General features: G+C 42.6%; 1 protein-coding gene across 8 annotated transcripts in view; it reads left to right on the forward strand.

Moving 5' to 3' along the window:
• Positions 1-20,354, forward strand: part of FMNL2 (formin like 2) — a 335,482-nt gene that overhangs the window by 305,602 nt on the left and 9,526 nt on the right. For 4 of the 8 annotated variants that reach the window (XM_053598239.1, XM_053598238.1, XM_053598240.1 and 1 more), the window contains exons 14-24: positions 921-1,227; positions 1,571-1,771; positions 4,967-4,987; positions 7,299-7,423; positions 8,033-8,235; positions 9,736-9,970; positions 11,018-11,086; positions 11,179-11,259; positions 13,534-13,663; positions 16,612-16,775; positions 18,270-18,371. In XM_053598239.1, the coding sequence (XP_053454214.1) occupies positions 921-1,227; positions 1,571-1,771; positions 4,967-4,987; positions 7,299-7,423; positions 8,033-8,235; positions 9,736-9,970; positions 11,018-11,086; positions 11,179-11,259; positions 13,534-13,663; positions 16,612-16,775; positions 18,270-18,371 (1,638 nt within the window). The remainder of the gene's footprint in view (positions 1-920; positions 1,228-1,570; positions 1,772-4,966; positions 4,988-7,298; positions 7,424-8,032; positions 8,236-9,735; positions 9,971-11,017; positions 11,087-11,178; positions 11,260-13,533; positions 13,664-16,611; positions 16,776-18,269; positions 18,372-20,354) is intronic. The other 4 variants (XM_053598242.1, XM_053598243.1, XM_053598245.1 and 1 more) reach the window with 1 other exon arrangement.

Below are 20,354 nucleotides of genomic sequence, written 5' to 3' on the forward strand. Positions count from 1 at the left end.
ACATTAAGTCTAAGAAATTTATTTTTTGGCACTACATTGAGACAAAGTTGTAGCATATGGATTCAATTCAAATTCAGACTCTTAGATTATTAATAATAGACAGGGTGTGAAGAATGTTTCCCTGCTTGCTGAAGGTTTGTGGTGAGAGATTACATGTACAAGGCTCAGCAAGTAAGTTCAGTTCCATGAAATCCTTTCACTAGAAACTCTATGGGCCCCTTACAAAAGGAACCAGAATCGAAAATTTTAACTTCTTTGTTTTCTACTAAAAACCTAGACATAAATAAGTAATTAGTAGAAGGAGGCTTTGGCCTGTTTTGTTAGCTACATTACCAAAGGGAAAATGTTGTAATAATCACTGTCCTGAGCATGGTCAAGGGGGCATTGTGAGGGCCAGAGAATCCACTGGAAACGGTCAGCCCCTGGTTACTCAGGAGAGATTATTCCGTGCTTTGTAGATTTTTAATCCCAGTCTGACTTCTATCCAAGACTGATTGAGGGCCCTTTTGTCTATTGTTAGCTAATATGTGTTTCTAAGATATTCAATGAACAAATGAATTTTAAAATAAGTGTAAGGAAAACATTGTACCCCAGAACACACCCAGGATATTTCAAAGCCAGCTTTTGGGGTCATCACTGCTCTTTTTCTTTTCTTCTACAGGGAAAATTGAGTTAGCTGCATTTATTAAATGGACAGGGCTTGGTTAACGATAATAATTGCTAGAATATATTGCATGTATTACTAGCATACAATTAATAATTAATGGGACTTTATGGATTCTGGCGGAGGACCATAGAATGCGCACTTATTTGAATACTATTTTTCTTTGTCCTCAGTTTGCCAGTCTGGTGGTAATGAGTGTCATGTGAAGACAGACTCTGGATTTTGAACTCTTTTATTTTATTTTATTTTTTTTCAGGAAATCTACAAAGATGCAAATACCCAAGTTCACACCTTAAGAAAAATGGTCAAAGAAAAAGAAGAAGCCATTCAAAGACAGTCTACTCTGGAAAAAAAGATTCATGAACTGGAGAAACAGGGGACCATTAAAATTCAGAAGAAAGGGGATGGGGACATCGCCATACTTCCAGTTGTGGCTTCTGGGACATTGTCCATGGGGTTGGAAGTGGGAGTGGGCAACTCTGGGGGACCAGTAACAGGGGCTGCCTCCTCAGTGTCCTTGGCCCATCCACCACTGCCTCCATCTTCTGACTCCCCCGAGACAGGTAAGAAGCCCTTGCAGGAGAAGTAAGGTGGTTTCAGGGCATTTTGTATGTTTTCTTTTAGCAGTTGTCCATTTGTGTCCTTCATTTGCTTTTGTTGGCCTGTTCTTTTGCTTATTGATTTACAGTACTATTGAACATTTTGAAATTAGGGTTGTAAATTTTCATTTCACATATATTCCAATATTTTCTCCATTTGTTGATGATGGAGTTTTATGGTTTTTTTGAAAGCAATCTTTTGTCTTTTTAAGTTTTGTTTTCAGCTACTTTATATGTGCACATGACATATTGTAGGAAAGCCATTCTCCTGTTTTCAAAGACCATTTGTTTCTTTTCTCTTTGCTAGTGCAAAATGGTCCAGTAACACCACCTATGCCACCGCCCCCTCCCCCTCCTCCCCCTCCCCCTCCTCCCCCACCGCCTCCTCTCCCCTGTCCTGCAGCTGAGACTGTGCCTACTCCTCCAGTTCCGCCTCCCCCTCCCCCCTCTGCACCCCCTCTGCCGGGAACATCTTCACCCACAGTGGTTTTCAACTCAGGATTAGCAGGTAAGAGTACAGAATTCAAATGCCAGGTACTTGTGTTAGAAATTTTTCTTAAAGAGTTAAAGCTATTCTTTCAAAGTCTGGGTCTCTTGCGATGACAAGTATATGTCTTAGTACAAGAACATTCCTGCTAATGTAGCCAAGTGCCAGGGAAATTGTCACACGTGGGAGGTGTTTTCCTCTGAGTAGCCTCTGTCACACCTCCCTAGTGAGAGACCCTGCCTGATCTCCCACATCAGCTCTCTGCCTTTCTGTAGCCCTATCTAGAGAAGGGAAGAGGGAAAAGTTACCTCCTCAAGGGTCAGTGCGTTTCTTTGGGTTCAGCAAATACTTCCTGGACACTTGTAGTGGTCAAAGCTCTGTATGAGCACATACATGGAGAGCTTCTGGCTCTTTTTATTTTTAGAAAGGTATTTGCTACGTCATCTACAAAAAGGGAAAATGCCTTTATGTGTAATTGCCTGACGTGAGCTTCTGTGCATTTTAAGAATATCAGAATTGCTTGAGTGGATTTAAGGGGAAGTGCTACCCACAGCAGTATTCCCATGCCTTGAAATACCTCTGAATAATTCACGTTGTGCTCTTGCTCACCAGGAGGTGGGGTGTAGCATCCTTGCCTCCCAGAAAACAAGCAAGTGGTGAGAGGTAGGTTGAGAGGAGGGGAGCGGCTCTAATACCTTAAAACATAAGTTCTTAGTTTTGACTCACAGAAATTAATTTGCACTCTTCTCTACAACACTGCAAGCCATTTTCCCAGTTGTGAAATGTTTCGCTGATGTTTGGAATTGCCCTGTGCTTTGCCACCCCTGTAACTTGGGATAATTCTGCTGCCTCGTTCTTGAGAAGCCCTTCAGTTCCAGTGAAGAACCACCACTGCAATAGCCTCCATTTCCTAGGCTTTTTAGGCTGAAGGCTTTTTTTTTTTTGGTTGCAGCCATCATTGTTGTTTGGCGGGCCCAGGCTGGATTCGAACCCACCAGCTCAGGTGTATGTGGCTGGCGCCTTAGCTGCTTGAGTCACAGGCCCGAGCCTTCCTAGGCTTTTTAGGAAGGTGCAGTAGTGTGTGAGCCTTTTGCTCGACTCCAAAGGACAGTCTGAGTTGTAAAGATTTCCTGTCTCCACACCAGCTGGCCATCAGGGCCCACCTTGTGACTGGAGCCCTCTCGGACACCCCAAAGCTACCCCTAACAGATTAGTTTACACATCAAATCTGTGGTTTTACGTCCTTGTCAACATCTATAAAACTGTCAGGACAACAAACAAGAACCCCATTCAAAGCAATGCCTGCAGTAGATCAGTGGCTTATTGCTGCCTTCCAAGATCTTCCCTGTCTACTACTTTCTTCTAGAACTTTTATTGCTTCTGAAGGAGAAAAGTTGGTGAAGAGTCAAAGCAGAATCATAGGATTGTAGAATGTAAACAAACAGACAAACAAAAACACCCTCAGGACAGGCCTGGGGAGGCTGTTCCATCAGGCTGTTGTTCCACTGAGCGTGGAAGCCCATGATTGTCACATGCACTGGGCTCCCAATTAGGCTTTCAGTGTGACCCCCGGGAGTCCTCCCTGTGAGGTGTGTGCCACAGCATCTCAGTGGCTCTGCTCCCTTGCTTTGATAGAGCTAGTGTGATTCAGCATCCTCTTCCATTGGCCTGAGCGCTGACATAGAACTTGGAGCTGCCTTGGCAGAGTGAAAGAGCTAGTGGGCTGAGCACATCCAGCGCTTCCTTCTGAAGGGGCACATCCTGTCTGGTTGATCTGCTGGATATCCAAATGGTTGACCATAACATCACCATATATATATAGATATATAGGAAAACTGAAAATTGTAGCTAAATGCACCTTTATTTACAAAATATTCATTACAAAATTGTACAAAACATTCTTCACCTATTGGCCACCTCTTTGTAAAGTTTTGTAACGAGTATTTTATAAATAAAGGTATATTTGGCTATAATTTCTGTATTTATGTATCTTGACTTTATAGATGACTTTTGGGATGCCCTGTATTCTTTTTCTTTTCTTTCTTTTTCTTTTATTATTATTGTTATTTTCTTTTCTTTCTTTTTTTTTTTTTTTGTTTGCTTGGGCTCTTTTCATTACTTAATTTTTAAAATTTCTTGGCTCAATTTTAAGGTGTGGAGCTCTATGCTCAGCTATAAACAGCTACTTCCTGGAGAGTTGCCACAATTGCAAGGTGGCAATTGTTGTGTCTCACACAGAGCACAGTACATGGGATGGAAGAAACTCCTCTGTACTTCCAAAAGTGTCCATTAAATGATTACAAGGGCCATCTTGTTTTACAAGATATGAGCATTGTAAGATATGTATAAGTCTGATAGCTGGAGGTCAGGCAACTTTTACCAGGCCTTTAATCTCTCTGTTACTCATCCTTAATTTGACTATTAATAGTTGGTGATTGAAGCCCATTTTGTGAGATGATTGGCCGGTGTGTTCAGTAACTCTTCTCTCTCTCTCTGGAACCCAGGGGCCAGACAGAATTAGGATGTCCCAGTGGCACGGAGGGATAGAGCTGAGCTGATGTGCCCAGGGCTCCTGAGAAGTCAGAAATCTGTGATATCACTTATGCCTCTGGATCGACAAGCATTGCCATGTGTTGTCTGTTTAACAGACATGAGCAAGTCTGTTCTTGGTGGCCAAGACCGGGACTAGGAGGAGGTCCCCACAGTTGATCTAGTTGAGAGTTTTCTTTGAGAAAATATTAGTAGCGTAAAGCATACATTTAAAATATAAGGCCTGTTCCCTCACATCTGTGGCAGATAACCTGAGATTGCAGAGCAGTCTGTAACTTCTGCTGTTTTGATGTGCTTGGGTCTTTATAATGAGAATTTGCATTTTGGCTGCTTTTTTTTTTTTTTTAAATTAAAAACATTGTTCATGTCCTATGGAATACTCAGCCCAGTTTCATATGGCTGTTTGGGAACACTACCATGAAATACTATTTTTTCTTTTCCTTCTCTTCTGAGGATGCTTTTTAAAGTATCCTCAAAATAAGTGAGTCTTATTCAAGGCAGGCTTGAATGGAAATGAACGTTTGGCTCCAGGCTGCCTTGTGAAATGTGTCCAAGAAGCATGAAATTCTATGCTAAGAGTGTGTGAACTGCTGAGCTGCTTGACTCTAACCATATCTTTTTTTTTTTTTTTTTGTATTCTTTCTATTCTTTCTGCTTCCACAAAAGATGGGCCAATCAAGCTTTTCTGTAGGTCGCTCCTGACTGAGCGTGTTGAGTATTTGCCGTGTGTCCCTGTGGGTTGTCTTATGCTTTCACGTCTTTCTACGCCATCTTCCCTTGATCCATTGCATTTTGACTCTGTGTTGGCCAACTGTTACTCCAGGTCTGCCCATGTGTTCTAGTTGAACCTGTAGAAGGGGTTATTGGCCTTGAAGCAGACACCTTGGATTCATATGCTGTGTTCTTTTCCCTCTGGGAAAAGGAAATTCTTTTTCTTTCAGTTCAATTTTTGCAGCTGGATCGAAGGCTTCAACTCTAAAAGGATTTTAGATCTATTCTAGGGAAGAAAGAACAAACAAAAGCTGTCGGGTAACCCTTTTCCAGTCTCATCCCACTGGTCTCACCTGAGTGAAGTCTGAAGGCAGTGTGTGTGGTGGTCACCTGTGTGCTCCCTCACCTTATTCCCTAGTCAGTGTCAGGAAAACCTTTCCAAGGAGATCTTTTTGGCCTATGTTCTGATCTTAGGCTTATTCCACACCTTGCTAAAGAGATGGAAGAGGGTGGCTGCAAGTGGTATGGCTTCTAGGTAGTGTCCTGAGCTTGCAGTGTCCATGGAGGGAAGGTAGAAGCCAATGGCATTAACCTGTTACCTCAGATTATGGAAAGAACCCTCCACAACCTCTACCCTGCCCCCCAGCATTGTAGAAGTACAGACTAGGGGAAAGTCTTCTCCTTTGTCCCATGGAGCACATTGGTTTTCCTGGGTAATATAGACAAAAATACTGGGTGGCGAGGAATCCGGCACTGGGGACAAAGGTGTCACGTTTGGTGTGGAGAGGCCTGGTTTGGCAAGGGCCGTGTCTCTGTATTCCTGCATGCTTCTGTGTGGATTCATCAGATGACATCCTGCTATTGAAATGGCCTTCGTAACTCTGGAGGAACGAGAGGCACCATCTGTCTCCCTTTCTTAGTTAACGCCAACTAAGGCGGGCAGCCAGCCAGCCAGATGAAAGCTCGGTCATGTGTTGCTTTTCCTTTGTTCCGCACCGAAGCACTGATGGTCTCCTTCCCTCCCTTGCTAAGGGCAAATAGGGAAGCTCCAGTCGTGTGGTGTGCTAACCAGGACAGACAGATAAACATGAATGTATGTAGCTAAATAGTGTGGGAAGACTTCGTTATGATGTAGAAGAATAGAATTTTCAATGGATTATCTTCCTTCAGTCATTTTCCCAAGTAAGAGAGTTGGCCCCCAGAAGATAGATTCCATACTCTATCTATTAAGAGGTTTTTAGTATTCTTAATGGGTTTATTGATATCTCTTAGTCAAATACAACTGACTCCTCCGGAGAACTTGAGCTTTTTTTTTTTTTTTTTTTTGCAGTTTTTGGCCAGGGCCGGGTGCCACAGGTGCTGCCCAGAAGTTGAGCTTTTTTTTTTAATTTTTTTTTTTTTTTTTTTGCAGTTTTTGGCCAAGGCTGGGCTTGAACCCGCCACCTCTGGCATATTGGACCAGCGCCCTACCCCTTTGAGCCACAGGTGCCGCCCATTTTTTTTTTGTGTGTGTGGTTTTTGGCCGGGGCTGGGTTTGAACCCGCCACCTCCAGCATATGGGACCGGCGCCCTACTCCTTGAGCCACAGGCACCACCCCAGAACTTGAGCTTTTTAAAAGTGGAGGAGTGAACTGTGGTGATTTCTGAGGAGCAATACAGTTTCTTGATTTCTAAATACCCTCCTGTCTTCATAACATTGTCTTATTTAGGCTGTTTATGGCCCTTAGTCTGTTCGAAATATCAGCAGCTAAAATAATCTTCATTATTGAAATCACCTGCAGGAATGTATCGCCCTGGCTGAAAATCACCCTTCTTGTTCTGTTCCTGGTAGTTTCGATAGCCACCACCTATACTCTCTGATCTATTTTAAATATGTGGCCCAGAACCAAGAATTTAGGATGTCAAAATTTGATAGTATTTGCCTTCTCTGCTGTCTAATAACATGAGTAATATTTGCTCTCCAGCACTTTATTTGCTCTAAGCATTGTCCTAATATTGTAACTGTAACACAGCAATCCAATACGCCGAAATTAAAAAACAAACAAACAAAACAACCACCGTTGGCCCTGAGACAGCTTTTAATACAGTGCTGTATTAGTGGACCAAATAATGACCTCAGATGGCTCTGGCCAACGCTGTGTGTGATGTTAACCATGTTTAAAGACACCCACTTCTTGCCAGCCTTCCTCCAGTGTTAAAGTGTCATCTGCAAAGACTGTTGTCTGATTGTTCCTGAGGTTAATGGGCTTTTGTAGTATCTTAATTTCATTCTCTCTGATATCTTTAGCTGTGAAAATTAAGAAACCAATCAAGACGAAGTTCAGAATGCCAGTGTTTAACTGGGTGGCTCTGAAGCCCAATCAGATCAATGGCACCGTCTTCAATGAAATTGATGATGAACGAATCCTGGAGGTATTTTTCTCTTTGGCTAGAAGCTGGGAGTGCTCTCTGTACAGTGAGGTCAACATGGGTGTTTTGTTAACCTGGAAGATTCAGAGATAGATTTTTAGTGTTTGAAGTACCTTGATGTGAAAAAGAAACAGATTTAGAATATTGAAGAATAAAATTTGTATTTTGTAAGATGGTTCCCAAACCACGTTTACAGTTATGTTAAAATGGAATAGTTTTGATTATCTTCAGTGTATACCACAAAATGTATATCTAACACAGTTCCTTCCCTTAATTTAGAGGCCATAAAAACCCTTTATGAACAGTAAGTAAATAAGAACTCAGTTATCACACTTACCACCTTGTTCGATGGGGGATAGTTCTAATCTGTGGCAGCTGCATCTGTAAACTGATTATTGAAAGGAAGTTGAACTGGTTGGTGATTTGCTTTTGACTTTGACTTTCGTACATGTGGCAGAAGTTGTACTCTAACAAAAATGGGGAAAAATAGAGCAAGCCACAGCCAGAGACAAATCCTTAGTAGAGAAGTAAAGGTCTTTGCTAAAGAAACTGTCAAATGGTGGCTTTTGACTTCATAACCCAATTTGCCAATGTCTTTTTTCTCTACATCAGGATTTAAATGTGGACGAATTTGAGGAAATATTCAAGACGAAAGCCCAAGGTCCTGCCATGGATCTTTCATCAAGTAAGCAGAAGATAACACAGAAGGGATCCAACAAAGTGACGTTACTAGAAGCAAACAGGGCCAAAAACCTTGCCATAACTTTAAGGAAAGCTGGAAAGACGGCCGATGAGATATGCAAAGCTATTCATGTGTAAGTTCAGGGCTTTCTGAAAGACTTTTTCCTAGTAAGTTTAGAGTAAAAATGAAAATGAGGAAGTTATGAATTAGTAGATAACAGAAATATTTCAATAGTCAGTTGAGACCTAAGATAAAAGATGGAGCAGTTCTGGATGTCTGCACTGCAGAGTTTCCCTTTATTCCACATGTGCTACTTCAGGGTTGAATAAGGCGCTAACCCTAAAGAGGCGGACAAGAAGTTACCCTCGGGCCTGCTGTGTACTAAAATGAGCAGTTAATTATTTCAGAAGAATAACATCTGGATCGTGACATCACTAACTATCTGAGTGTGCTCTCTCGTGTTGGCCTACAGCGATGCTTACATAAAAAGGACGTTGAGCTGAGGTTGCAGATGTGAAGAAAAAGGAGAAAATGTCAGTTTTCTCAGGAGTATCCGGAGTCTGTACAAATCTGTTGAATACAAATTTGATGGTATTTGCGGAATGATAAAGCTCAGTGCCAGATGCAACTATGATACAGTTGCATATTTTAATTCATAACAACAGGAATGTGAATTCTGTTGCTTTTAGAAATCTCAGGACTCTTTTAGACAAAGTTCTTTTTTTAATTCTTGAACCATATAGAAGGCATTGGGTTTACTTACGCTCTAATGGCCATGATGACTTTCAAATGTGATAAGGGTGTTACAAATCGTTTCAGGATTTATTTATTAATTTTCAATAAATTGGTATTTCATAAATTTTAATTAGAGACTCTTAGAGGTGTAAATGACCCTGAGAAATCCTTTGCTCCAATCTGGCATCTTCAACCAGGGTCATAATCTAATTATCTGTTGCCTCTTATGATTTCTGATATTGAAACTTGATAGTTAGCCTGGTTTTTATTCTTGATATGCTGTGTTTTCATGATGATTAAATGTAATTCTATTACTTGACCAAAGATTGTCCAGACAATAATAGAAAGCTGAGGTTGTAGCAAATACTTCATGTGTTCAAAGTGAGTGTACATTCCTGAAGACCTGGTGTTCCTTCAATGAATTTATGCAGTTAACTCAAAACCTTCAGTACAGGCATTTGGCACATTTTTTTTCTCCAAAGAAGAAAAAAATACTCTCAAACTAGTGGTTTAATTGAGATGTTTGACATAATCTACCAGATACTCTGTAATAAGTGTTCTTAGTTAGCAGAACTTCCCAGTGCTTATAAACTGTGTGCTCAAACCACCTGTCAGATGCTTTAGCCTGGATTTTGTCTCCTCCTATTGAATCTTGATTTCTAGAGGCTTGGAGCTATGCTAGTAGCCACAAAACTGAGGACGGTAGTTGTGACAAGGTGTAGTTCTCAGGAAGAACCAGTTAAGGTACCTGCTACTTGTTGAGGGGAGGCTTCCCAGCAAAGCTGTGGAAATGGTAGACTCGTTGACATGGTAGATGAGGGGCTGAACCAGATGGATGTGTGGTGAAAAGGGGTGGGAGGTTCCTCTCTGATGCTAATATGTCCACATCTGTCTTCAGATTTGACTTGAAGACATTGCCGGTAGACTTTGTAGAATGTCTGATGAGGTTCTTGCCAACTGAGAACGAGGTGAAAGTGCTTCGGCTCTACGAGCGGGAAAGGAAGCCCCTGGAGAACTTGTCAGATGAAGATCGGTTCATGATGCAGTTCAGTAAAATTGAGAGGCTCATGCAGAAGATGACCATCATGGCTTTCATTGGGAACTTTGCTGAAAGCATTCAGATGCTGACTCCTGTGAGTGGACTAACTCTGGACGGGCAGTGGGCTCCAAACAGATGTATCATCCTTTTTTTTTTTTTTTATTTTAACGTTATTGCTGAATTATACTCAGTGTAATGGGCCCTAAAGATGTCTTCCCAGAACTTTTTCTAGATTGCATTTTTATTTTCAGCCATACTTTCCACATTATGTATGTGAAATAAATTTGAAAAATGGTGGATTTCCATATTCCATATTGCTACTCTCCTGGTGTCCACAGATGTCTTTTGGATTTCAAAAGACACTTCAGTATAGAGGACAAGGAAATCCCAAATTTGGCTCTCTCCTAAAGATGCTAGTCCTCCAGCTGGGTTGGCAGAACTGAAAATGTGGCTTTCATTTCTAAAAATGATCCGTATACTTTAGTGAGCAAACTTCCAAGCTTTCATTGGAAGCGTAAAATTCACTGTGAGAGTTCTTTCTTGCAAGTTGTTAGAGTAAACTGGTTGATGTAGAAATAATAGCTGACTATCTCTCATTCCCTTGTGTTAACCTGGTGGAGACTTTAGAATATCATAAACTTCAGTTCTTTGTCAATTCTGTTTCAAAATTAACTTGTTAGGTACAGACTCTGGTGTATGCATGTTTTAAAACGTATTCTGAGAACTCGTGAAGGGTATTGTACCCCTTTGTTTTTCACCCTTTTCGTTCTTCATAGCTCCATTTAAACATATAAATTGTATGACATGATTAGTTGTGCTGGGCAGGGAATTGAGTTCTGCCAGAAGAAGCTGGTTGGCTCTTAACTCAGTCTTCCTGGTTAAGGTTATAGATTTTATGATAAGCATGTTCCTAATGCCACTTGTTATTGCAAATAGTTTAAGAAAAGATGTTGCAGGGAACAACATGGTTACCTAAGACATATCAGGGCAAGCTGATGCTTAGAAGTAGAATCTCATCATCGATACTTCATGCTGGAAATGCAAGCCTGTTCTTTTCTGTTAGTTTTTAGTTTCCAATTTGTTTCCTATTCCTAACATGTCTTTTTTTCTTTCCCTTTTCCTTTCTCCGATTGGAATCTAGCAACTACATGCAATTATAGCAGCATCTGTGTCTATAAAGTCATCCCAGAAACTCAAGAAAATTCTGGAGGCAAGTGAACTTTTCCTTGTATACACAGAAGAGCTGCTCTGTCTGCCTGGGATGCTGTACTGACGGGCTTCTCTTCTCTAACTCTCTCACAGATCATCTTGGCCCTTGGAAACTACATGAATAGCAGTAAAAGAGGAGCAGTTTATGGATTTAAACTTCAGAGTTTAGATCTGGTGAGTGGACTAAAGGAAATATGAGAGCTATGTGAAGGACAGACAGCTGGCAGAGATTAAGTCCTGGTGAGAGGGAGAGTCTGCTCTTGGAAGTGGGGGTAGGATGTTTGGATGAAGATTCTCTGCTAGTGGGAGGATCAACTGGCACAAATTTTCTGGAACACCATTTGACAGTAAGCACTTAGAACCTATAAATACTCAGACCCTTTGACCCAGTATTTCCATTTCTAGGAACCTTTATTGAAGTGTTTGACTTATGAATGCTATATTTTATTTATAATTGGAAATAATTAGCAACAGTTTGAAAAGTCCAACATAGTGGGAAATGATTAAATGCTTTGTAATAATAGCTAATACAGTGAACTATTTTCAACTGTTAAAATATTTATGAAAAGTATGCAAAGAAATGGATAATTTTGTGTCTAGACGAGAAAGCAGGATATAATTTGTTTTTTCTTTTTTGAGACAGTCTTACTTTTTTGCCCCAGGCTAGAGTGCTATGGCATCATAGCTCACGTAAACCTCATACTCTTGGGCTTAAGAGATCTTCTTGATTCAGCCTCCTGAGTAGCTGTGACAATAGTGCCAGCTATTTTTGGAGATGGGGGTCTCACTCTTGCTCAGGCTGGTCTCGAACTCCTGAGTTCAAGGGATCCACCTGCCTTGGCCACCCAGAGTGCTAGGATTACAGGCATGAGCCACTGCCCCCGGCCCTCAGAGTATAAATTATACAGTTTAAACTTAGCTAAGTAAAATATAGTGGGGGTGGGGGGAGGAGATTGAATGGAAATAAGTTTTAAACTGCTTTAAAAAAAGTTTTCCTTATTTTCTTTAAAAATATATGTATTTTTTGCTGCTGTATGGAAAAGGTGCTCAACTTTTCAAAGTTACTTAGGTGACTTAGGTGAACAAGACTCAAAAAAATCCTGCACGACCCCACTCCTGGGCAGGCCTAATGTGATTGCCCCGTGGGAAGGCTGGGAGGTGGGTTGAGTCTCCAGGCTGATAGACATTGTCTTATCAGTCATGGTTCTGGCCCCAGCAGATGGTGGTCAGTTATGCATATCTGTTCTGAGTCATCAGAAGCTAAGGAATAAGGTGGGAGCTGAGCTAAATGTAAAGACTGTAGTGTAGGAAACCTGCCATACAGGAGGACTCTACAGATACCTGCTGGCTTTGTGTTCCACTGGCCTCTCACTTTGAAGAGTGCTGAAACTGGAATCTTCCTGCTTGTAAGCCAGCGGAGGTGGGATAGCAGGTGCAGGGCTAGGAGAGTTCATGTAGGTGCAGTAGTTAGTCCCCCCTTATCCATAGGCGATACAATCTGAGACACTGGTAGACACCTGAAACCTCAGATAGGACTGAACCCTATCTATAGATGTATTATGTTTTTCCCTATACACTCATACCTGTGATAAAGTTTATTTGTAAATTGGTCACAGTGAGAGATTAACAACAATAATTTATAATAAAATAGAATAATTAAGTTAAATAAGGATTTTTTTTTTTAATGAGACAGAGTCTCACTATGTCGCCCTCTGTAGAGTGCTGTAGTGTCATAGCTCACAGCAACTCTTGGGCTTAAGCAATTCTCGTGCCTCAGCCTCCCAAGTAGCTGGGACTACAGGCACCCGTCACAATGCCTGGCTATTTTTTTGTTACAATTGTTGTTTTAGCTGACCTGGGCTGGGTTCAAACCTAACAGCCTCAGTGTATGTGGCCAGCGCTGTAACCACTGTGCTTTGGGCGCCGAGCCTAAAATAAGGATTATTTGAATGCAAGTACTATGGTTGGTGATGATAACCCAGATGGATGCTAAATAGCTAATAGGTAGGGAAGCATCTACACAGTGTGGATCTGCTGGACCAAGGGAGGAGCACCAGCTGGGAAGGACAGAGCTAGGTAATGCAGGATTTCATCAGGGTACTCAGAATGGTGCACAATTTAAAACTTATGAATTATATCCAAATATTTCACTTAATATTTTTGGACCATGGTTTACTGTGGGCAACTGAAACCACAGAGTGAAGCCACGAGAAGAGGGGACTATTGTAGAAAAAAGATGTGAACTGTAATTAGTGCTTAGAGTAATCCTTAAAGTTTAGCACATCATTATATAAAGAGCAAATTGAATTTTGAATCTCCTCTGGGCATGGTTTTTGTCATCCTGTGGGTGACGGTCCTCAGCTGTTCACTCTGGGTGAGAAATCGGCAGGGGAGCTCTCGCGTCACGCCTTGCCCTTGCGCCTGACCTGTGTCCTCTTCTCTTGTCAGCTCTTAGACACAAAGTCAACGGACCGAAAGCAGACGCTGTTGCATTATATATCAAATGTTGTCAAAGAAAAGTATCACCAAGTGTCCTTATTTTATAACGAGCTTCATTATGTGGAAAAAGCTGCTGCAGGTACTAGATTACAGCTATTAACACCGCTTTTGGGTATTTCATGCCTTTAATCATGGGGAAACTGTTCTTTGCTGAAACGAGCACTCTCCAGAACCCATTTAAAAAGCCAAGAGGAAGATGTCAGATGGCCTGTGGTGTGGCCCACTCCTGAGAGCAATAGTGGACATGGGGTGAAGGTGATGTCTCTGTGTCCGCTCTGAAAAGATCCAGGTCTTTGAAACCCATGTACCTTCCCTTTTTTATTTACTGCCCCTTTTATTCTGTTGCTGTTGTGTGAAATGTAAGAACAAGAATCTGAAAATTAGCACCCCAACAAACACTTTTTTCTTTTTGGTGGGACAGTCTCATTCAGTCGCCACTTGATGGGGAGGAGGTTGAGTGTTGTCCTGTCATAGCTCACTGCAACCTAAAACTCCTGGGCTCAAGCAATCATCTTGTTTCAGCCTCCTGAGTAGCTAGGACTACAGAAGCCCACCACAACGCCTTGCTAGGTTTTCTATTTTTAGTAGAGACTGCGGTCTCACTTTGCTCAGGCTGTTGAGCTTAGGCGATCCACCCACCTCGGCCTCACAGAGTGCTAGGATTACAAGCATGAGCCACTGTACCCGGCTTCAACAATTTTAATTTGATTTTGTGCCACTTCACTTACTCAGATGTGGTAGTTCTAAACATTTACTTTTGCCCTGAACGCTAGTTAAATTTTCAGTACTTCTTGTTTACTGCTTTGCTATAACAGTTACACATTTCCTCATCTAAATCATCAGTGGCTCTAAGGTAGCTGGGATGCATCATTAACATTTTTAGGGGTTAAATGTCACACCCAAGGTCACATGGGTAGAAAGTGATAGAAGCAGGGCTTGAACCCAAGGCTTTTTACTTCTCATATAAGGTATCATCCAATGTATCATTTCTTTCCAAAAGAATATTAGGTTAGCAAAGGGAACTACGTGCAAATTGACCTGGGAGTTAGCTAAGGCCTGTGATTCTCAAATTGTCATTGTGAACCATAAGCAGCCTATATTTATTATAAATTCAGATTCCCAAGGCCTACTCCAGAATAAAGAATTTTTGAGGCAAGGGTAAATGGCTGCTGCTTCATTATTACTAAAGAACATCTCATACTACCCTCATGTATGAGATTTTTCAAATTTTATTATAAACATTTGCATGTTGATTATAACTTATATCCTTCTAAGGGTATAATGAGTTTTTTATTTATCTTTATAATTCCCTTAGCTCCTGGCAAATTGGATGGTGGGAATAAATGAGTGAGCGAGTGAACAGATGAATGAATGAGGTGACAGACACACTGTTACCGGCATGGATGCTGCCAGAGCCCTAGTGGAGACTGAGAGGCAGATGGAAATGATTTTATGAATATGAAGAACTATGCTATGCAGGCTGGACAGACATGTTGAGGCAGGGGTCCTCAAACTATGGCCCGCGGGCCACATGAGGCGGTGTGATTGTATTTGTTCCTGTTTTTTTTTTACTTCAAAATAAGATATGTGCAGTGTGCATAGGAATTTGTTCATATATATTTTTTTTAACTATAGTCCGGCCCTCCAGCGGTCTGAGGGACAGTAAACTGGCCCCCTGTTTAAAAAGTTTGAGGACCTCTGGTTAGGGGCTCACTCAGGCACTTAGCAGAATTTCTATCCCTTTGCCTACATTAGAAGCATCATAATTCTAATTAGGAAAAAAGTTAAAGGGCGGTGCCTATGGCTCAGTGGGTTGGGCGCTGGCCCCATATACCGAGGGTGGCAGGTTCAAACCTGGCCCCGGCCAAACTGCAACAACAACAAAAATACCCGGGCCTTGTGGCGGGCGCCTGTAGTCCCAGCTACTTGGGAGGCTGAGCCAAGAGAATTGCCTAAGCCCAGGAGTTGGAGGTTGCTATGAGCAGTGTGATGCCACAGCACTCTACTGAGGGAGATAAAGTGAGACTCTGTCTCTATTAAAAAAAAAAAAAAAAGTTAAAAAGTGAATTCCTACTTTACTGACTAGTACCAGCACAGCTTTTTAGGCCCAAATGGGATTCCCAAAATGTATCATTTGAAAAGAAATCAGTTGGAAAATTGGGGATCCTGGGATACTCCCTGTCCGAGCTGTTCTGTTTGTTCTTTTGTGCCTCGGTTGGCCAACACAGATTCTTCACACCTTCACTCATGTATTCACTCTGTATATCCAGTGAACACTTTTTTGAGTGCCTTCCGTGTACCTTTTTGGCACCATCATGAGTACTGGGCATTCCAAGATGACTAAGATGGTGTAAGTCTAGTGAGAGGAAAACAAACTGCATTGTTTTGTTATTTTTCTGTGTGCAGAGCTGAGTCAGGCAACTGGAAGCCAGAGGAGGAGTCTGACCTCCATGGGGGAAGCTGGCTCAGGGGAGTCAAGGAGTGTGCCTGCTCTGGAAGGTGGCACGCTGCAAATGGAGAGGTCATGCTAAACATTTCTGAAGCAGGCAAGCTGTTCAAGGTTGCTTGGGTTCTAGCCATCAGTACAATCTACAGTTAACAGGACAATGGCTGCCCCCTCCTGGAGAGTCACAGAAATGCAAGAGTTAGAAGGCAGAGGATGACAGATATTTGGCTATTTCTTCTAAGAGACATGGAATAGTTGTCTCGTACTAGCACACGACTTGGAGTCCATAGTTGTTACCTGAACTTCCTACTATCTACTGGCAGTATGACGGAGGACATAACCACTTTGTGCTGCATTTCCTCTTTGGCAGAATGGGCTAATGGTGCAAATGAATTAGTGCACATTTTAATGCTGTGCTCGTAGTGAACACTTTGTGAATTATTAGTATTAAAAAGTCTCCGCTGAAACTGGAAACTAGACCCAGGGCCCTCGAGTAAGCCTAAGAATCTACTGAGAACTTGGCAAAGTGATTTTGATTTTACTGGTTGAGATTCACTGGGACATTGCTTTCTCTACTTCAGTCTCCCTTGAGAATGTTTTACTGGATGTCAAGGAGCTCCAGAGAGGCATGGACTTGACCAAGAGGGAGTACACTATGCATGACCACAACACGCTGCTGAAGGAGTTCATCCTCAACAACGAGGGGAAGCTGAAGAAGCTACAGGATGATGCCAAGATCGCACAGGTGAATACCAGCACCCTCAATACCCACAGAGAAGAGACTAGATCAGGCGTCCTCAAACTTTTTAAACAGGGGGCCAGTTCACTGTCCCTCAGACCATTGGAGGGCCGGACTATAGTTTAAAAAAAAAACAAACTATGAACAAATTTCTATGCGCACTGTACATATCTTATTTTGAAGTAAAAAATGAAATGGGAACAAATACAATTTACACCACTTCATGTGGCTTGCGGGCCGCAATTTGAGGACACCTGGACTAGATCCTTTAAAGTAGCAGTTCTCAACCTGTGGGTTGCGACCCTTTTTTAACAATGAAAATACATTGTGGCATTAGGAAGTTTGAGAACCACTGCTTTAAAGCCACCTGAGGCACAGGCCCTGGGTTAGGGGAACAGCGTTCCATTTTCCTCTGTCTGGAGGATAGATACCTTATGAGCTACTAATTATTATGGGGGGATTGTTTCCAGTGTTGTCCTTTTCTAATCTGGGATTTGACCCTCTTTTTTGTTTTTTTTGAAAACACTTTTTTATTATTATTATTTGCAGTTTTTGGCCAGGGCCGTGTTTGAACTCGCCACCTCTGGTACATGGGGCCAGCACCCTACTCCTTGAGCCACAGGTGCTGTCCCTTGACCCTCCTTAATAAAGGCTCTCTGCCCCTCTTTCAACTCTTCAATTTTTTTTTTTTTTTGAGATAAGAGTCTTACTCTATTGCCTTGGGTAGAGTGCTGTGGCATCATTATAGCTCATAGCAACCTCAAACTCCTGGACTCAAGAGATCCTCTTACCTCAAGTTTTTCTATTTTTAGTAGGAACAGGGTCTGGGTCTTGCTCAGGCTGGTTTCAAATACCTGAGCTCCAACAGTTCACCCGCCTCGATCTCTCAGAGTACTGGGATTACAGGGGGGCTACCATGCCCATCTCTCTCTTTGCACTTCTACACCCCCGGCATGGGTTCTCTGTTCAGTTCAGCTAACGTGTCAGGCCCGTGCTCAGCAAAGCAGTGTTTCCGGTGCGTTGGGTTTTTGTAGATCTTGACCTTAAAATCTTATACTACACCAGAGGTTGCTGCCGTGTAGGCAAACCTGCAAAGCAGTCAGAATGATAGAAGGCTGAGGCAGAGGGTTGGGGGAACTCAGAAAGCAGATGTAATGGAATGGCCCTGCTGTGGGGTTGTCATAAGGAGCACTGAAGGAAGGGATTGGGATTTAGAGTGACTTCTAAGGTTCTTTTCTACCATGGCCTTGGAAACTCTTAGAGGAAATGGTTCCTCATACCTTGTGGCTGTGTCTGTGTGTAGAAGTAACAGGAGGTCCTGGAGATGAGTTGCTGTGTCCCACCGCTACACCTCTCTGGTTGTCTCTGAGGAGGTAGAAAATCATAGGGAGGCGAGGGAGCCACCGTCTCATTGCTGTTGTTTTGTTCAAGTCTGGCCCCAGCACATCAAGGCCGAGTACTCGAACTAATGAAATTCAAGAGAAATTTACTGCTTCACAGGATGCCTTTGATGATGTCGTGAAGTATTTTGGAGAAAATCCCAAGACAACGCCACCCTCAGTCTTCTTTCCTGTCTTCGTCCGGTTTGTGAAAGCATATAAGGTAAATAGGGGAGTGTGCTTGAAGCCCCCTGTCATTATCTCTCAAGCAGGTGCCATCCTTGAAATGTGTTCGAATCTCCATTGCTCTGCAGAGGCTTCCAAGCTCCTTTGGGTAATAGATCTGGGTGGTCTGTGTGAGACAGTGGTCTCTGGCCTTGGGGAGGCTGAGAGTTCATGGGCCCCCAGGCTATTGTGGCCCCTTTCTCCACCAAGCCAGTCCTGGACTTCAGCCAGAACACAAAAGCTCTTGTCTGGCCCTGTGTGGCAAGTGAGATGCTCCAAGACTACTTCTGCCCCATTGACTGTTCACCCAGGCAAGCAAAGTGAAGGATGTAGAAAATCCAGGCCTCCCATGGAGTTTTTTAATGGGTGGAAGTGAACTGTAGGCTATGGCCAAGGTGTGTGCAGTAGCTTAGTATGGAAGAGTAAGAGCCTGTCTGTATTAGTCCTAGTCCAGGCCTTACCACCTGTTAGACCAACATTTCTCTAGGGCAGCCTGAAGGATGATGCTATTAAAGATAGGCATTCTCTGGGCCTTATTTGATTCAGTAAGTGGCCCTTCCTTCACATGAGAGGCTTTCTTGGACATAGTTCAGGGCTATGGTCTTGAAGAAGCAGGTGCCCCAAAGAGGCATATGTCAGAGGAGTTTGTCCTTTGAGAAATGACAAAAAGGGTATTAGAAGAGTTTAGCCCACCTAGGAAATGCCACAATCCTGGCTAATGTACACATAATGTTGTTAATGTTGCTAGAAGAAGGAATGTTTACTGCAGAGGGGAGGAGAGATGTGGTAGGGTATCTATACTTTTGAGAAAAATCCCACTGGAAATAGGGCAACACTTCTCTAACACCACAAGGGGCCAATGTTTTGGAGAATCATTCTTGGGCCTTTTACTGAAACTACAAAGGTCAAAATATTTAGTCATCTTCTCTCAGCATGGCTTAATGTAGCACTGATTTTTCAATTAGTACGTTGGTCATTACAAATACACAAAAAGTAGGAAAAATGAAATCCACACAGATGGAAACAAATGAAGCCCTCCCAGCAACACCGGTAAGCCGAGCAGGTTGAAACTTGCAGAGGTAAATCAGACAGGATGCTGTCAACTGTGTTTCTTGGAAGTTAAACAGTGGACCATCACACAGTCTATCTCAAAACTTCTATAGTGACCCACACAGAAGGAGAGTGTCTGTGGCAGTGAGGATGAACACAGAAATGGCACAAGCCCCATGTGCGAGACACTGAGAACTGTGAGCCTGAGCAGGTCACTAGTTAGCAGCTGCCACTGACAGGGATGCTCAGCAGCCCACCGGTGGGGGTGCTGGGTGCTGCAGAGGTGGCCTGAGGTGGCTCTTGCCATGCTTTGTGACCACAGTCCTCCACATAAAAACCTGGAAGTCCAAAGTCAAAAGAGAAAATATATACCATTTTTACATTGAGTCAGAGGGACTGCAAAATGGCTGGGATTGGTTTCAAAGCCTGAGGCTTCAGCAGGGAGGTGTGTGGAACAGAATTAAAGAGAAGCTGCCCTTGGTGGTCTGTGGGGTATGGCCTGTCCATCAGCATGCCCCTTACACCTCATTATTCCTCCCTGTGATCTTCTCAGCTGGCCCCGCTGAGGTGCTCTTGTCATCAGACAGTGATGCTACAGGATATGTTCCTTGTCCTACATGTGAGGAATAACCTCCCAGCCTGGCACTGACTTGGGGACTTTGTAGGTAGAGATTGGGGTTTTAGGACATCATCCCTCTTTTCTCTTTGCAAGTATGCACCACGGTGAAACTTAAGAGAAAAGCAACAGAGATGCAGATGTAAATTTTATTACTGATAAAAGCTGGGCTGGAGGATGTGATATCTCTGAACTTATCTCAGGCTTAAATTAGATGACTTACCCTCCCATCATTTCACAGCTTAACAATTAGAAGTCTCTTCAGGGAAGTCTGGCTTCAGAGAGGGCCCGAGAGGGCCGCACTGATGTGAATCT

This window comes from Nycticebus coucang, chromosome 7 (assembly GCF_027406575.1).
Source record: "Nycticebus coucang isolate mNycCou1 chromosome 7, mNycCou1.pri, whole genome shotgun sequence".
NCBI classification, from domain to species: domain Eukaryota; kingdom Metazoa; phylum Chordata; class Mammalia; order Primates; family Lorisidae; genus Nycticebus; species Nycticebus coucang.